The sequence below is a fragment of the Lampetra planeri genome, chromosome 7, assembly GCF_965212315.1.
Source record: "Lampetra planeri chromosome 7, kcLamPlan1.2.h2, whole genome shotgun sequence".
NCBI lineage: Eukaryota > Metazoa > Chordata > Hyperoartia > Petromyzontiformes > Petromyzontidae > Lampetra > Lampetra planeri.
Genome location: NC_136113.1, coordinates 11,179,432 through 11,197,002, shown reverse-complemented (window position 1 = coordinate 11,197,002; position 17,571 = coordinate 11,179,432). Strand labels below are relative to the sequence as shown.

The following is a 17,571-nucleotide window of genomic DNA, read 5'->3' as shown; positions in this document are numbered from 1 at the left end:
ACGAGAAACTCGAGGGTTTAGTTGAGTTGTTGTTGTTGTTTTATTTTATTCATCACGCGGTTGCCTGGCACGGGGCCCAACGGGCAAAGCGTGCGGCGGCCTGCAACGCGCAAGTTGATGAATAATTATTAGAGATCGGGCAAAGAGGCGATGGGGGAGGGGAAACGTTGCCTGGTCTCGTTAAACAAAATGAAAAGGGAGCGCGACTGGGTGGCCAGGTCAGCCCCACGCCCGGCCGCATTTGTCTCTCCCCGCTACTCATTTAAGGTTTCTTTTGAAAAGGTGAAATGTTTTGCCGTACCCGATCGAGAACCGAGACCGTGAATGTCACCGTCGGTGGTCCTAAGCCAGCGACGAGGAGAAGAAAAAAAGCATTCCACATTTCCATGGCGCGACTCGACGAGACTCTTGCGTTAGACAGCCACTGTCGGCTTGTCACTGAACTGTGCAGCCTCAGCAGGCGATGGGGTGATGCCGCTGGGTCCAGTTCACCCGAATTAATATTCTTACCGTCCTGGTGAACACTTGGCCCCCACCGGACACGTGGTCCCCAACGAGCACGTGACCCCCACCGGGCACGGCGCTCCCACTGACCAAAGAGTCGCGGCAGCGTTCAGCATTCAAAGTGCAGAGCAGCGGCTCTCAAGCCTGCGGCATGGTCACCGTGCAGGAGAAATCTCGTGCGGGAAACGTCGGCGCCACGTTGCAGCGTTAAAACGCACAACGTGAAACCAAAGCCCAACACACACTGAACCCACGAACACGCGACGTGGTAACACTGAGCACATCAATACACACGCGCGAAACAAACGCATGCATATTGACTCAAGTCGTCGATGATCTTTCTTTCTCTCTCTCTCTCTCGCTGTGTATTGTATTCTGATTAACCTGGCAAGGGGGTGGGGGGGGCAGTCGTCTTGATTGTTCATCGTCCCCAAGATGCCGGACTGGTCGTGGCTGAGCGCCGCTTCTTCGTGGCTGCTCCTATCATGTGGCAGTAACTCACTCGAGCTTGATGAGTCGGGCTGAAGGCTCCGGTCACTCTTGTACATGAGGCCCTGTCCTGGTCAGTAGAGTTCTCAGCTGATGACACAAATACTAGAGGAGCCGCGGGCCTCCCGAGTTCGCGGTCGAACGACGTTTCGCCAAATCTGTGCTCGTTACAAACGATTGTATTATTGTTTTATTCATTGTTATTTGTTTGTATTAAACAGGTTGAGGACTACTAGCCCAAGGTATCTCGCTGCCCAAATGACCACTCACTGAGTGGTGCTGCCAGTTCGCATTGACGGCCCTGAGACGGTGGCCGCGGTCTCCGCATTTCCCGTGGCAGGAGAACAGAAAATCACTCCACGGTAGGGCCACAGTTGACTCTCCACGAACTGCTACTCATTGTATTCACCTCGGAGATGATGATGATGATGGGCTGGGTCGACACTCAAATCAGGACTCGAACTCACAGACGTCTCGTTGGGAATCCACTATGTGTGTGTGTGTTGCCACAGCCATCACACGTGGGGCTTGTTTAAGGGGTGCAACGGCGGTGAGATGTTAACTACCTCGCCTGGTATGCAGGAGGTCGTGGGTTCGATCTCGACCCTGACGTTTGCTGTATATTTGGAGTTTGCGTGTTCTCTCCTTGGTCGCGTGGATTTTTTTCTCCGGTTTTGCCTCCACATTTAGAATGTACGCGCGTTTAGAGTATATGTGGGCAGGTATAAATGTCCACACGGTAAGCCATTTCGTAGGTGCTATCACTTGTGGCCATGTCGCTTCTGATAAAGAGCTACATAGCTCACTGGGCCTTGCCTGTTAAAATGAAAATAATTCAGTTTAAATCATCTTGACTTAAAGCTTTCGTGACTGCAGGAATTCATATTCTTTGGGTCTTTCGGTAAAGTCACGTAGATAGGTTCAAATTAATGAGAAGGATGACGATCGTTTGTGTTGTCATCGAAATTTTGTAGTTTTTTGCTTATTTTCTTTTTATTAATTTGAACCAATCTACGTGACTTTACCGAAAGACCCAAATCATATAAAAGTTGCATTTATCGTTCAGTTTAAAAGTGAAAGCGCAGCCCTGCAATTGCTCGCTCACGCGACTGCTGGTGGAAGAGCCTCCACCAGAGACACCTCCAGAGAGCCCCCCCCCCCCAGAGGACATTTGGCCTACTCTTCCCCACCGACCATGCATCTTGAAAGAGTTGGGAGTACCCACACTTTACTCCACCACATGCGACTTGTCGGTCGACAAACTGTTGTGTACCCATGTATGCCGCTGGGTAGAGGCGGTGGGTGCGGTGGTGGGGGGGGGGGCGAGCGTTTAAGACACGTGTTTCAACTGCCGCGCCTGGAGATCGAATCGAACAGACGACCTCTGCTTGTGCTGCTCACCACCGAGGCAGCAGCAGCAGCAAGTGGGAGTTGGGGTGGAGGTGGAGAGAGACGGGGGGAGAGCAAAGCGGCTCGTGAAATCTCCGTTGTGAAAATTAATCATTGTCGGCAGTGTAAATGTCACGAGTTGTTGCGTGTGAATGTCGAGGTTGGTGTGCATGGGCCCCCCTTGGTTTCTCTCGGGCCGTGCGCGGAAGGTGCCGAGGCCACTGCGGCTCGCGGGGGCCATCCCTCGCGCTCCCACAGTCACCAAAGGCAAAGATCCCCCGTGTAGCCTCAACAGACTGTCGGGGCAAGTGCTGTTAGCGAGCACCTATGAAGGCCGGCGCGGCACACGAGGGGGTGGGTGGCCAGCACCACGCTCGGCCACCTTTGTCTCCCCTAGTGGCGATGTTTACACACGGCACCGGCTACCCATTTTGAGGCTGAGTCGATCTAGGGGAGGCCCGGCGCCGGTTCAGATGGCGTTGGTGGCCGTGAGTGGAAATCCAACTCGGCTTGCCCGGTTTGTGGCGCGCTGACCGCTACACGTCTCGCTCCCCGACCCCGCAGTCAGCCGCACACACGCAGACACAGCTCACGCAGGTTGTGTGTGTGAACCGCATTTCGCCAGCTTTATTGTATTTGGGCTTTAAATAATTAGGGTACAGTTGTACAGCCAGACAGTCGCGAGGAGGAACGCACCCCTCCGTGTACCGGTGTCCCATACGGAACCATTTTAAAGCTAAATACGCGATGCGATATAAGACGTCTCCTTTAATTTACAAACACTTCCCAACACATTTGCAGCACACGCGCACCGCGAATACGCGTCTTGCGAACGCCGAGCTGATTTCTCGATTCAAAGATAAAATTTCGACTCATGTTAAAACGCGGGTTACTCTTAGCCCGTACGATGCGAATCGCAACCATCCGTGTGTGTGTGTCTCTCTCTCTCCCTGCTCGAATAAGCATGGGGGTGGTAGGGGGGGTCCCCTCTTCCGCTGTTGATCAGCTTCCCGAGCCAAACGGCGAATGTTTCAAACTCCCACGGTGGGAGCACGAATCCATCCACAGCACCCCCCCCCCCATTGACTCTGCCTGTCACGGGGCTCCGAGGACGAACGCAGGCGAATGACATCACCACTCGAAGTGTGACGAGGAGGAGTGGCGGGGTGCTCGGGGCAGCACTCGTCACGGCCGAGAGAAGGGACGGTGACGGGCGGAGTGGCAGGCAGCCGGGGAACGGAACGCGTCCGAGGAGACGGAGCGATGGAAATGAGCGGGCGCTGGGTGGGTGGATTGTTGACATCGCGGTGATCGGAGAGATGGGGACGGCTTTGGGGGGAGGCCTTCGATCCAGAAGTTGGTTTCATTCTCCCCCCATCCCCCCTCCTAGCTGAGATGTTGTTAGTCACAGCGTTCCGATCGCAAGGCGATCGACCACTACCACGCCGCTGGCGATGACCCTGGCGCGCTGTTTAATTGCCAACATCGATGTTGGGGGGGGGGGGAGGGGGGGTTGTTTTTTGCTAACTACGAATAATTATTTGGGTCTTTCGGTAAAGCCACGTAGATGGACAAATAAGAAAATTATCGCGACGTTTCGATCGCAACGCAAGCAATCGTCATCAGGTGATAACATAGATTCTCTCCTGCCTCGACAGCTATCTCGCCTGATGCGGATTGCCTGCGTTGCGATCGAAACGTCGCGATAATTTTCTTATTTTTCTATTTACGTGGCTTTACCGAAAACCCCATAGAATATCAATTCCCGCAGTCGCGAAAGTTTTAAGTCAAGAAATAACTACAAAGTCGATGCTCGCGTGCATTTGGTCGATGTATCTTTGGCGATACTTAGGGAATGCTAGAAAAAAATATATTTATAATGATGTCTAAACACCGCAATATACATTTATAAACATAGTATACGCTGTCAGTGAGCAACGCAATTGTCCTATAAATACAGCATCATCTATATATATAGACTATATATTGTACAGCAAAGTTTATTATGTCTCCAAACTCACCACGTGTCTGTACAGGATGTTGACCGTGAGCGAGTGTTCCACCTCGCGTTGCGGGAATCATAGGAAACAAAGCAAGATTCGTAAGATTGTCAACTTTTCATCTCTCATAGCCGGTCCACATTCTTCATCTTTTTGGTGACGATGACAACTCTGGAGACGGGACGTGTCGGTGCCGACCAAACCAGTTTGCGGAACAAGAGATTAAAACAGACATCGACCGTTCCGGCAGACGGATCGTGGAGAGGAAACCCCCTTCTGTTGACAATTGCTGCGCACACGACCAACTGGAAGCTGGTTCCGTTCACTCGGCACTCGGCAGCACGCGCCGCAGTCACTCCCACAGGTGGCCAACGGGTTGTGTTGTTGTTGTGTTGTTGTGTTGTTGTTGTTGTGTGCTAGGGGAGCAGTAGTGTCGCGGTTAGCGCGCTCCACCGCGCTACGAACCCGGCGAGCCGAGTTCGATTTCCCGCTCACGGCCCAACACCGCCGGTGACGATTATCTGAACCGGTCCTGGGCCTCCCCTAGGTCGACTCAGCATCAAATGAGTACCTGGTGCGGTGTGTAAGAACATCGCCACTGGGAGAGACAAAGGCCGGTCGGGCGTTGGTGTTGGCCACGCACCCCTCGTGTGCCGTGCCCAGCCTTCATAGGTGCTCGCTAACAGCACTCGCCGCAGCAGTCCGCTAAGGCCGTTCCGTTGGGGATCGTCGTCGTTGTGTGCAGCCAGACGTTATTATCCGGCACGGAAACTGTAGAGGCGCTGGGAGGAATTTAAAAAAAAAAAGTATATATACGTCGCAGCATTCGCACGCGTAGAAAAATACATCAGTCGCTGCTCGAGCAAAATCAAATAAATAGCCGTATATAAAAAAAAACAAGAGGGATCAAAACATATTTGAGCGCGTTGTCCACCATCGTGGGGCCATCGCGGGGGGGAGGGAGGCCCTCTCGCGTCGTCCTTCACAGGTCCTTGATGTCCACCGCCGTGCAGCGGCACGTCTTCACCTTCTGCACCCGCTTCAGCTTGAAGGGCGGCTGCAGGTCGGGGCACTGCAGCTCCACCACGGTGGAGATGATCTTCTGCGGACGGCAGAAGGCGCACGACTTGAACGCGTCCTCCTCGCCCTGCCGCCCGTGGCGCGGGATGTAGAACGAGTTGCACTGGCCGTAGCAGAAGCGGTTGATGATGGTGTGGCTCAGACAGCCCTCCTCGGTGATGGTCTGCCGCAGGGGCTGCGACTTGCACCAGTCCTGCTTCAGGTAGCGCCGCTCGGTGATGATCAGCGCCTCGTGGCTCGAGTCCAGGATCTGCTTGTCCCTCGCCTTGGTCGGCTTCGCGTCGGACGTGTTGGGCCGCTCCTTGTCGGGCGGAGGGATGGCGCCCTGGGGCACCACCCGCGCCTTGCGCGCCGCGCCCAGCGCCAGCCCCAGGCTCCAGAGCAGCACGAGCGTGAGCAGGGCACGCCGGGACATCCTGCACCGCACCGCACCGCACCGCACCGCACGCACCGCACCGCATCAGCCGATTAGTCCCCGAGACAGCCAAGAGGGTCGAGGTGTTTCTATCCCGTCGCTCGCTTTACCCACGAAAACCTCAATGAGTCTCATGCCACCATTGGAACCTCATTTGCCAGTAAAAAATATGATAATTGGTTTTTTACCCTTTTATCTGGCCACACAACTGACACCTTTTTTACAAGGAGTCATGTTTGCATAGACCACAATACCTGCAGTCATAATGCAAACAAAAAACTGTCCTTGAAGTTGATTGGTCCACACCCGAGACAGCTTCTCATGCCCCCTCTATCCTCAGGAGGGTCCTGCCAAGTTGTCGCAGTTGGTGGCGATGATTGCTGCGTGTATTCCAACTTAATTATTTGCGGTGGGGGGGGGTTATGATTGCCGAGAGGAAGGCGAGACCTGGTTGAGATTCCAATTGCCACCGTGCTGTATTGCACCGGGGTTAGGACTTGAACTTGGTCAAAGGGGGTTTATGTATATTCACTGGACCGTATACAACATGTGTGAGTGTGTGTGTGTGAATGTGCAAAGTGCACGAGAGAGCTGGGACGGTTATAGTCAATAAGTCGACAAAAAACAATGTAATAAAACAAATTTCACTTAAACAAAATGGTGACTGCCATCCTCCCTCCCGAAGACGGGAAACCCCCGCCCGCCACGTCCAACGTGACAAAGTTATTGATGCCCATAATGTCACCAAGCCCCGCTCAGAATCTCCCGTCCAGCGGCACGCGTGGTAGACAGATGTGAGACCTGTTTCTTTGCAACTATTTTCGTGTGGTTTGATTCGGCGAATAACGGAACCAATCATTAGTTGAGTAAGTATTAGCTAAACGGTCATATGATACAACCCGATATGCAAACGCACACACTGAGCCGCGTGTTTACGCAGGCAGGGTTTAGTGAACGACTGCGTTACGCCCATGGCGAGAGTGACTGATGAACCATGAATCATTCACTCACTATACGAGTGTAGGTCACAGCGTCTCCCTGTCCACAAGTGAGTGGCTCAGAGCTGATCTCTATTGGCTGCTCTGAGCCAATGGGGGGAATTCCACATTGCTACCATAAAAATGTGTGGGAGCTGTGGCACAGTGGTTAGCCGTTCACTCCCCAATGAACCCGGTGATCTAATATTGATTCCTGCCCACGGCAGACATCCGTGGCGGGAGATATCTGAATTAGGTTGTGACCTCACCACAACATCATCATCATCCAGCAGTGGAGCGACCAAGGCCTGTACCTGTACACAGTGTTGAATGAAAATCCAGAGTGGCGATGCTAATATGCGCATGGAGGCAGCCCTCATCCCTTTTGGCAATCTTGAGAAATTGCTGAAATTCCCACATTGCTATGGTTGAGAAACGCCGTCGTATGAATGTATGTTGAACTTCTTTCGCGCCGTACTTAGCCAACCGTGCGAATCGGAGCAGCAGGCTCCCAGTCTTATCATCATCATCACCATCTGTGATCAATCCGCTGCTGGATGAAGGCCTCCCAAAGTCCTCGCTTCGGCTCGCGACGATCCACCTGGGGCCTGCGCACGCGCCGGTCTAATCGCTCCATCTCCTCGGCAGCGAACGTCCCCGTGTGGTTTTTCCTCCTTTGGCTGCCACTCCGTTGCTATCCTTGACCCATCGTCCATCGCCTCATCTGGCCGTGACGCGTCCTTCCCAAGCCCCGCTCACTTTGTCTGAACAGTCATAATGACGCCGTTATCCATAGCAAAAGTTGTTTTGTTTGTTTGTTCAATACTCGTGCTGTCGTCGTTAAACCCGCCACCACCCGGACGCAGCCAAGTAGGAAGGTGTGTCACGTAAACAAAACGTGGCAACTAGTTGGTGAGTAAACAAAAACCCCACAACATTTACAACTTGAGTACTGTGACGTTTCGCTGGTGATTACAACCAGCTCCATCAGGCGATTCGCCAGAAATGTGAGAATAGTATTCCTGTTTCGGTCTTAAATCGCGTAGAGGCGATGTCATCAACGTGAGCCAATCAGGTTCGACGACCAGAGAGGAGGTAATGGGCTCATATGAATGACAATGCATCATGTTAGTCTGTGAATATGCACTGTTCACTTGCGGGCGCTCTCTAATTCACGGGTTCCTCTTTATGTCTCTCTACCTTACTCCAATCACGCATCTCACCATATTTCTTTGGGCACTTTTCAGTTTTTTGTTCCATTTTTTCCCCGTCAATTTCAAAATTTCTGAACCATACGTCGCAGCCGCTAGGTACGCAGTGATTAAGCAAGTCAGTCCACATTGTCCTCCATGCTGGGTGAAATTAGTACCGCCTGAAGGTCGTCCCTGTCATAGCAATGTTGAATTTGCATCACTGGATCAAGGCTAACAATGGAGATGAACATCGACCACAGCTGACACTATTCTGGGAACATATTTACTCTCACGAATGGAATTACATCACTCTGTGTAGAGTTGCTCTGACTTCCAGTGGACAGAAGAGTAACATGAAAATCCCGGTCAGAGTTCGACTCAGCCCATCATCACTGCCGGGGCCCATAAAATAATTACCACTTCATTGTAAGCCGCGGTCGTCAAATTAATGTGACCGGCCTCGGCCACGGGAACGTCGAGTGTTGGCTATGTCTCGGGGCTGCAGATACGAGCGTGTGAATGAACACAAAATATAATGTAGGTCAAGGCCGTAGCCATTGAGTCAACATTGGGGGGGACCAAATCTTCTAGGGGGTCTGGGGATCCCCCTCCATCAAAAAAAATCTCAATTTTAAAACGAATTTCCTGACATTTCCTGCCTAGAATATAATAAAATTCACTAACACATGGAATGGACTTTTCATTAATTTTTTACAATAATGTCTAATAGTGTATTGTTTTACACTGCTCTGTTTTTTTCCTTTTTTACCTCTTCTTCTTTCATTGTATGTAATGGCAAAGATTAGGGATTAATAAAGTACAACCATAACCACAATCAAATAAACACAAATCTATTTATAGCAATATATTGGGGGGGGGACATTTTGAGCAATTTTGAATATTGGGGGGGGGGGGGGGGATGTGTCCCCCCTCCTCCCCCAATATATATTATAATTACGTCATTGATGTAAGTGCACGCCCGTATTGACGACGCGCGCGATTTGATCCCAGTTACGACGTGAGATCTCGGAAGCTGAGCAGGTGTGAGCCAGGGGAGTGCGCGAACGCCGTACACACCGCAACAGGTGCTACATGGAGGCGCTGTGGTGCCGCCGAGGGCAGTGCTGCGACAACGACACGGCTGCCCTGCACTGCCTCCCCCGCCTACTGACCAGCGCGGCGAAGTATGGACACATACACCGTCACGGCCTGCACAAGAGGAGAGGAACCTCATCCGGCAGTCGATTGGCAAACGGAGGGTACTGGGGTGCATGCGGTACATCCAATGTGGGCTGTTGCAGTGTCTCATGTAACAGACCCCGTATTTCTACGTCTACAGGAATGACATCTGAATATGTGTCAACACATACGTCTGAATGTGCGCAAACATTATAAGTAATAATTTCCACCACTTTGCCGATCCACTGCACGATGGAGACATCCCCCAACTCCACGTCGATTGTGGGGGTTGTTTCGCCACACTTCATCACGCTGGCCGTATGGAGTTTGGCGAGGTCGGGATCTCACTCGGATATCACTCGGAGTCAGGCTGGCTTGAACCAGTGCTGGCGGACATCCGGATGCTGTTAATCGAGGGCCCTGTCCGTGAGACATGGGTCCAGGTTTCGGCGCAGAACTCCGGAATTGTGGAGTTTGTTGTCCTTGCCCCGCACCTCCGATGAGCACGGTGGGCTACGTACGGCGCGAAAGAAGTCCAATGTGCATACGCAACACTGAATGACCATTGGCGTCGCTGTGGGGAAGGGGGCGGATTGTGTGCCTGTTTATTGCGTGTCTTGTGCTCTGCACAATGACGCAGAAGACGCTGCTCTGTTCGGCGAGTACACGATACGTCTGGGGAGTAAATGAAGCTTCAATTCCCGTCGCATCCGTGGCGCCTGCGGCTCTCGCTGTGTCCAGCTCTCATCAGGGGTCGCGGATCGTTGAACGTTTATAGGAGGGGGGGGGGGTCATAGGGACTCGTAATATTTGAGATTTAAGGCAGGGGGGGGGAGGTGGGGGGGAGTCTGCCACAAAATCTCGAGTCGCACTGACAGGGCTGAATATAACCGCGGGGGCTCCATCGTTAGTGCAGATGAGGCTGTAAATTCCACGCTCGCTCTGGCTCCTGGAGTTGTCCACAATTACGTGGCCCCTGTGGCTGCGTCTTATTGGGGTGGGGGGGGTGTCGGCTAAAACCACGGCCTTCTGTCCTCCTCTGCCAGGGGTTTATTTGTGCCCAGTATAAAACACATGTGAGCGTCGGGTTAATGCTGAACCTAATGAATCGCAGCCCTGAGTGATCACCGCGTGTGCGGTGGCGATCGACGGCCGCGTGGAGCGGGGGCCGAGGGTCGGAGGTGGGGGAAGTGGGGGGGGGGCAGCGACCTTCGGGTGCGGCAAAAAAAAGAGAGAAACGCACGCGGGGGACACAGAACAACAAAGACAAACTTCCGCGGTGACCTTTCGTCTACTCTTCCGGATTGAACGCACCGCACCGATGGACGGGCGACGCGTCCGAGATGGTGGGGGTGGGGAGAAGGGGCACGTCACATCCCGCAAAGAGACGGAGCGATGAAATCCAGCCACGCGCTGGGGGTGTTTGGTGGAACAATTTACGCCGCGGAATCGCCGGCGGGGTCGGCGGCGGCGTCTTGGTGGAAGCTCTCATCCGACACGGCCGTGCAGTGGGGCACCATGGGCACTGGGCCATACTTCACCACGCTGGGCAGCGTGGGTCGGTGGAGGTGGGAGCGCGGGACAGCGATGGATTTTTTTTTTTGCCGCAACTGCCATGAGCGCCTGCTAACACGGCACAGGCTCCAGCCTGCTTAGCGCTGCTCGTGATCAGTTCGACCGAGAGGCGAACTCGCGCGGAGCGCTGCGCTCAGAGCACTCGTCCCGTGCTGGGAAGGCCGCGGGTTTCGCGTCCCACTCGGGGTCAACTCGGCCAATCGCCCCTCCGCGGTCGTTACACAAACAACAAAAAACACTGCGCCTATAACTCGTGCCAAATCAACCGCGGCTGCTCTTTGGTGAGACCATTTCCTCGCCGTGGGAATGTCGAATTTTTCCACCACTGCCTCAGCGCCGCCGATGCAGACGAGTGCTGAAAATGTTGCGACGCTCAACTGAGCAGAGAGACGCTGGTGTTAGAGATCCTCCGGGCCAGGCGTGGGCAGCTGTCTCTTTAGACAGCCTAGAGGCGTGGGCAGCTGTCTCTTTAGACAGCCTAGAGGCATGGGCAGCTGTCTCTTTAGACAGCCGAGAGGCGTGGGCAGCCTCGATAGACAGCCGAGAGGCGTGGACAGCTGCCTGTGTAGACAGCCTAGAGGCATCGATGCCTGTAGGCTGTCTATGGGCGTGGGCAGTACACCCCGCTATCTTCATGAGTGGATCAGTGGCACAGCGATTAGCGCAATTGCACTATGAACCAGACAACCCGCCCCCGTTCAGTTCCTGGCCACGGTCAATTTCAGTGGCGAGCGATATCTAAAACTGAGGCTGGCCACTCCCGTCAGCTGCACTGACCAGCGTGGTGAAGTATGGTCAAACGACACCCACGACTAACACGGCGGGTGAAATCCTTGATCCGGCGGCGGTGGACCGATAAAGCGACGCGCATGTCCCCTGAACGTCAGCGCCCTTGTCGGCTCACGTTATGGAGCATGAATGCGGACCGAGAAGTGCCCGTGGCTATGGAGTCTCGCACGTGTTTACGACGGGGCCGTTATCTTCTGGCGCCCCGAGGCCGCTGCTATCTGATGCGCCGTCGCTCCTCGCATGGGGGCGACGCGAGACGCATCGGCGACGTCGAGAAGAGTGCGAGACGGTGGTTTGCAAAAAGAATGCTCGTGATTCCAGCGCGAACGCGACCGTGGGGTTTCATTATCAGCCGCGGACAGTTCGCTGCTGGACGAAGGACCCCCCCCCCCCACCTTCGTCCAGCAACTTGATGCAGCAGTCGTGGCTGTGACGGTTCCACCTGAAGACGGAAGCTTGTGTTGCCTCCGAAACGTCGTGATTTTTATTTTATTTTACTTTTATTAATTTTAATTTTTTTTACCTACGTGACTTTACCGAAAAAACCTAAGAATAGGCCTCCCACCCCCACAAAGCCGCCGACACATTCCCCGCGATCCAGCGATGCAACAACGATCGAACCCGATTTCGCCGCTCCATCTCCCGCGGGAGGACGGGCTCCTCTCGGACGCGTTCCATCCCCTGGCTGCCACTCCCTCGTTGCTCTCGGTCACCGTCATCCTCGGTGGCCATGACGCGCGCTGACAAAGCCCCGCACTCTTCTCGACCGCGCGAATTGCCTCTTTGGCGCCTGCGTGTGTAAGCGCGTGCACGTTCACACGTGCGCACTTACGAATCGCGACTCACCGTGTAGTCGCTCCGTATTATACATTTGCAAGTAACGCGACGGCTACAACAAAGTTAGCCGCGCGTCGTCCGATCCGGCTACACGTGTTATACGTGGGAGGAGTGGTGGGGCAGTGCTTAACGCACTGCGCTGCGTGCCATCCGAGTTGGATTCCCGGCCACGACTGACATCAGTGGCGAGTGACCCGTTCCTGGTGGTGGCCTCCCCCTCCCCCAGCTGAGCTTCAGCAACCCCGCTAACCAGCGTGGTGAAGTATGACCAAACAGCCCCTCATTACCGAAACCGAAGCATTCATCCAACAGCGGATTAACAAAAGTCCGTAAATCATAGATGCATTGTTACGGTGCTGGGCATGTGTGTGGGGTTACTATTGAGACTGAATATCGTATCTCTAAACAAGAGACAATTGCGTTAACAGCGTCAGGAAGCTGTTCATACAACTGGGTGGCGTGGGCGGCTTTCAAGTTTGGCCATTCGGTGTTGACCGGGGCACATCGCCATGGCTAAGCCGTGCCACTGAAGGCGCCTTAAACTTTGCCGTCGAGTGTCGCGAACGCACGACGCACGATTTGGTCATTCTCTGTCGAATTTAGCCGCCGTGGACTGGAATCGAACCATGAGCGAGTGAGGAGCTCACCGGTTTTTTTTTTGTTTCGCGTCCTTATGGAGAATGTAACAAATGACTCGCCTCCGTCCCGTATGTGGTCGCTCTACGTATAACAAAAACAAACGTGTACGCATCCTATAATCCGTACAGCAATCCTTCCGCGAGTGTATCGCATGAGCAGCATTGGTTCGACACAAAGCACAACTCCGAACCGGTTTTGACATTCAGCGTTCTCGTCAGCAGAGTTCGGCCTAGTTGAACCGATCTACGCCGGTGAACTGCCAGGTGTTTGACCGGCGAGCGCCGTGATCTCTCTTCCTCTCCATTCACAGTCCTCTTACACGACTCCAACACCCCGAGCGGAGCGCAACTTGGTGGAGGGCGTTGCGTGACGAGGCCGAGGGCGAGAGTTTGGCCGCTCAAACTCGGGGGCTTTTACAAATGTCTCCGCCAGCGCCGCCGATGTCACCGAGTAATCGCGTGGGCCCTGTGCTCTGCAAAGTTTCCCGTTCGCGCGGCGCAGTCGCGTGAGCTCGGTGTCGTCCTGCCGTTCCTCGGCTCGCCGGCGAAGCGTTTGCCGCTGAGCGCGAACACGCGAAGCGACTTTGCGCGTGTCCCTCCCTCTCTCTCTCTCTCTCTCTCCGGGAGCTGTCGATCACTTCAGGGTGGTCTCAAAGTGCACCTAGCCTGGCACGAGCTACGTGGTCACGTCCCCGCCACGGGCGCAATTGGCAGCTGTGGTTCGTAGCGACAAAGCCAAGAGACTCGCGCGCACTTTGCGTGGCCAGCGCCCGAGTCATCTTGTGCCGCTCACACGGAGCGCTGCCTTCAGAGGAGGAGTACCCCGAGGATCAAATAAAACTGCGCTCTTGGACGTTCCGTTACATTATGGAGGCAATACAAATGCAGGTTCTGTATTATTATTATTATTGCTGTTGTTGTTGTTAAATAGGGAAGTAGATGCGTGACGACGCGTGTGATACATGGCCATGCTGCTGTGAGTCTCGGGTACAATGACACCACGCATCGGTCAGGCTGTGGGTTCCCGTGCGGGCAGCGACTCGTGCTGTCGATTAACGAAAACCAAGACCGACGCGGAGTGGGGGGTGGTGGCTTCATCCAGCAGTGGATTGACTTCCGGTTTTAAATCATAATTATGACGATGACTTTTATCCTGAAAGTAGCATTGGCGGATCGATGGACATTTTTTGTTCTTTCATATTGGAACGTGACGTCATGTATGGGAAGTCGTTTGTCCATACTTCACCACGCTGGTCAGCAACAAGTTGTTAAAGGGGATGGGGTTGAGCGGTGGGAGGGAGGGTGGACGGACCCACGATCCGTTCCCGTGTCGCTCGCTCGCCGCTGATTGTTAGCCGTGACCGTGAATCGATAGCGCCGTTTGCTAACCACAGCGCCACCGCTCCCACTTGTATCATCGATGATGTTAGCAGTGGAAACAGACGTCATTGTGATGATTCACTTGCGCGTCTTTGGCTACTCTCAGAGTGGCCCCCAAAACCGGCTCACTGCCACTCAAACGTAAACCGTGTGTTCAGGCTGATCCATATAGAGATACCCCACTGGTTTCCGAAGACCGTCAGCTTGCACGTCATCTTTGAGCGCTGTCAGCAACTCCCAGCGGCTCTGTTGAACCAAGTTGTACTATGGGAGCGTTAGAACATTGCCTGTGTGTATTTAGGTTGGTCCTGGTGGCTTCCCTGTTCCCTCTCTATAATGTATCCCTGTAATTTGCACAGCGAGGTAACTACAAATGGATCACCTTGTGCAAACACACACACACAGGACACTTGCTCGATGTCCAATGTGCTTTCGGGTTGCGCCGCGTGCTGTCCGACGTTTCGCAGCACATGCTGGGAGAGGCTCGCATCGGGAGAAGCTCGCAGCACGTGGGACGATGCGCGGCATGCAGAGCTCGAACGCGCGTGGAACGGCCCCCAAACCCACGTGGAACGACCCCCGAACCCACGTGGAACGACCCCCGAACGACCCCCGAACGCACGTGGAACGACCCCCGAACGACCCCCGAACGCACGTGGAACGACCCCCGAACGCGCGTGGAACGACCCTGGCAGCCACGTGACTCCCCCCGCAGTGGAAGCCACGTGTGTGCGCGCGCACGTAACCGTTTTCAGAATCGATTACCGGTTCAAAAACTCGGGAACCGGCAATGGAACGAACGCACCGATCTGCGCCCGCTAAAGCACGAACGGCACGGGCGCAGTTAAGGCACCGCGTGACTCATTTGCGTTCATTGCTCAGTGAAAGGGCTCCAACGCGATACATCTCAACACGTGCGTTGTTTAGCCACCCGTTGTGTGTGTGTGACAAGTTGTCGCCTCACCTCGTGTCTCTGTGGCAGGCGGAGAGATCTTGCGAGTGGCCGAGCAGTGGCTGCTTGCTGTCTGCGTGCCGCTCTCTCCCTCTCCTCCTCCTCCTCTTGCGCGTGTCTCTCGCTGTGTGTGCGCGCGTGAGTGCAAATGCGTGCGGCGTGTGGGATAAGAATACGCCCGTGCGCTCGAAGCCCCAGGGCCTGCGGTCACCGCTGCGGAGTAGCGACTGCCGTGAGAGCGGCCAGCAAGCACGCGCCTTTATAGAGGCGCCCTGACTGACAGCTCGGCTCGGGGGAAAGTGCGGGGGCTGAGCGGTGGGGGGGGGGGCTGAGCGGGGGGGCTGAGCGGGGCTTCCGCTGGGCACGGGCGGAGGATCGCCACCAACTTCGTAAGCTCGACCCTCTTCTCTGCCGCCGCCTCCTCCTCCTCCTCTTCACACCCCCCCCCCACACCCTCCCCCCCTTTCCCCACCCCCAGCAGCACACACCCTAACTTGCCACACACACACTCTTAACACCCCACCCCACCGCACACACACACACACACGCACCCATACACGCAGAAAGACAAAGACAAAGGTCGCCCGTATAGCCTAAACAAACTTTTGGGGCAAGTGCTGTTTGCGAGCACCTATGAAGGCCGGCACGGCACACGAGGGGGTGGGAGGCCAGCACCACGCCCGGCCGCCTTTGTCTCCCCCGTGGCGATTTTTACACATCGCACCAGAGATTAATTTGAGGCTGAGTCGACCTAGGGGAAGCCCAATACCGGTTCAGATTATCGCCACTGGTGTTGGCCGTGAGCGAGAATCGAACTCGGGTCGCCAGATTCGTAGCGCAGTGCGCTAACCGCTACACTACCGCTCCCCACTACACACACGCACCCAACTTGGTCCCACACGAACACAAAAAGATCCCCCGGATAGCCTTAACAGACTGTTGAGGCAAGTGCCATTCGCGGCACACGAGGGGGTGGCTGGCCAGCACCACGCCCGGCCGCCTTTGTCTTCCTGGTGGCGATGTTTACACACCGCTCCAGTTACAGTACGTATTTGAGGCTGAGTCGACCTAGGGGAGGCCCAGGACCGGTTATGATAAAATTATCACACTTCCACACACACATGCGCGCACGCTCACCAAAGATCCCTCGTTCTAGACTGCAGCAACGAATGCTGTTGGTGAACACCACTTTAGATCGGCTCGGTCTCCGCGGGAAGTTGTGGTGGCCAACCCCACGCCCGGATGCCTTTGTCTTCCTTACAATGTCTGATGTATTTACGAACTAAAGAAGCCAGTTTCCTAGCCCAGTGCACGAATCACTCCGCCACCGCTCCCACCCATCAGCTTCCATACATCGGTGATATCGCCATCAACATCATCATCAGCCATGGTCAATCCACCGCTGGATGAAAGCCTTCCCGAAGCCACCGCCATCTCTCACGGTCATGCGACACCATCGATCCACGGAGCCACGGGTCCACGATCCACATTGAGAGAGACGCCTTGTGTGCTCGCTCTCGTTTCAATCCTTCGCCGGACCTCGGCCCCGTCGGAACCAATGAAGCGGCCACCAAGGCCGCCGCCGCCGGGAGAGCAGGAATGTTGTGAAGTTTATTGTCTATCCCCTGGGGGTGACCCTGCCGAATGTATTGATTCACGGTCATGAAGAGCGCAGCGTCGAGGGGGGAGGGGGGGAGAGAAAATGTGAAGTGTGAATAATGGACGAAGGGCAACGATGATAATAATAATCACCGTACATTTCTAATTTGCGATCATTTCGGCCAACTCTAATGCCCCGCACACGAGCGGTTCTGATCTGTAATTAACAACAAAAAAGATTCTTCCAGCACCACGCGAAGAAGCGATTCCAAGCGCGGAGCCCGTGGTGCGGCTGCGAAGACACTGACCTCACTCCCTCGCGTCAATCACCAGTCTTAGTAGTAGTATTGCTGCTGTTGTTGTTGTTGTTGTTATTATCACGAGTTGTAGAAGTAGTATTAATATTATCACGAGCCGTATGAGTAGTAGTAACAGTAGTATTATCAGGGCCTCATTTCTCACGGAATGTTTTCCGGGAGAATAATTTGGGGGGTTTTTCTCCCGGATCTTTAAACGAGACGAAGATCCGACGCTGTCGGGAATCTTTGCTCAGAGAGGAGACCGAAGCTATCAAA

The 17,571-nt window shown here is 54.4% G+C and overlaps 1 protein-coding gene across 1 annotated transcript; it reads right to left on the bottom strand.

Moving 5' to 3' along the window:
- Window positions 1–2,980: 2,980 nt before the first annotated feature.
- LOC144719960 (gremlin-2-like) lies at window positions 2,981–15,619 on the bottom strand. Its single transcript, XM_078596340.1, has 2 exons — window positions 15,410–15,619; window positions 2,981–5,878 (listed from the first exon to the last, which is right to left on the bottom strand). Exon 2 carries the CDS (start codon window positions 5,875–5,877, stop codon window positions 5,365–5,367), a length of 513 nt encoding a protein of 170 aa, XP_078452466.1. The 5' UTR covers window position 5,878; window positions 15,410–15,619; the 3' UTR covers window positions 2,981–5,364.
- Window positions 15,620–17,571: the final 1,952 nt, after the last annotated feature.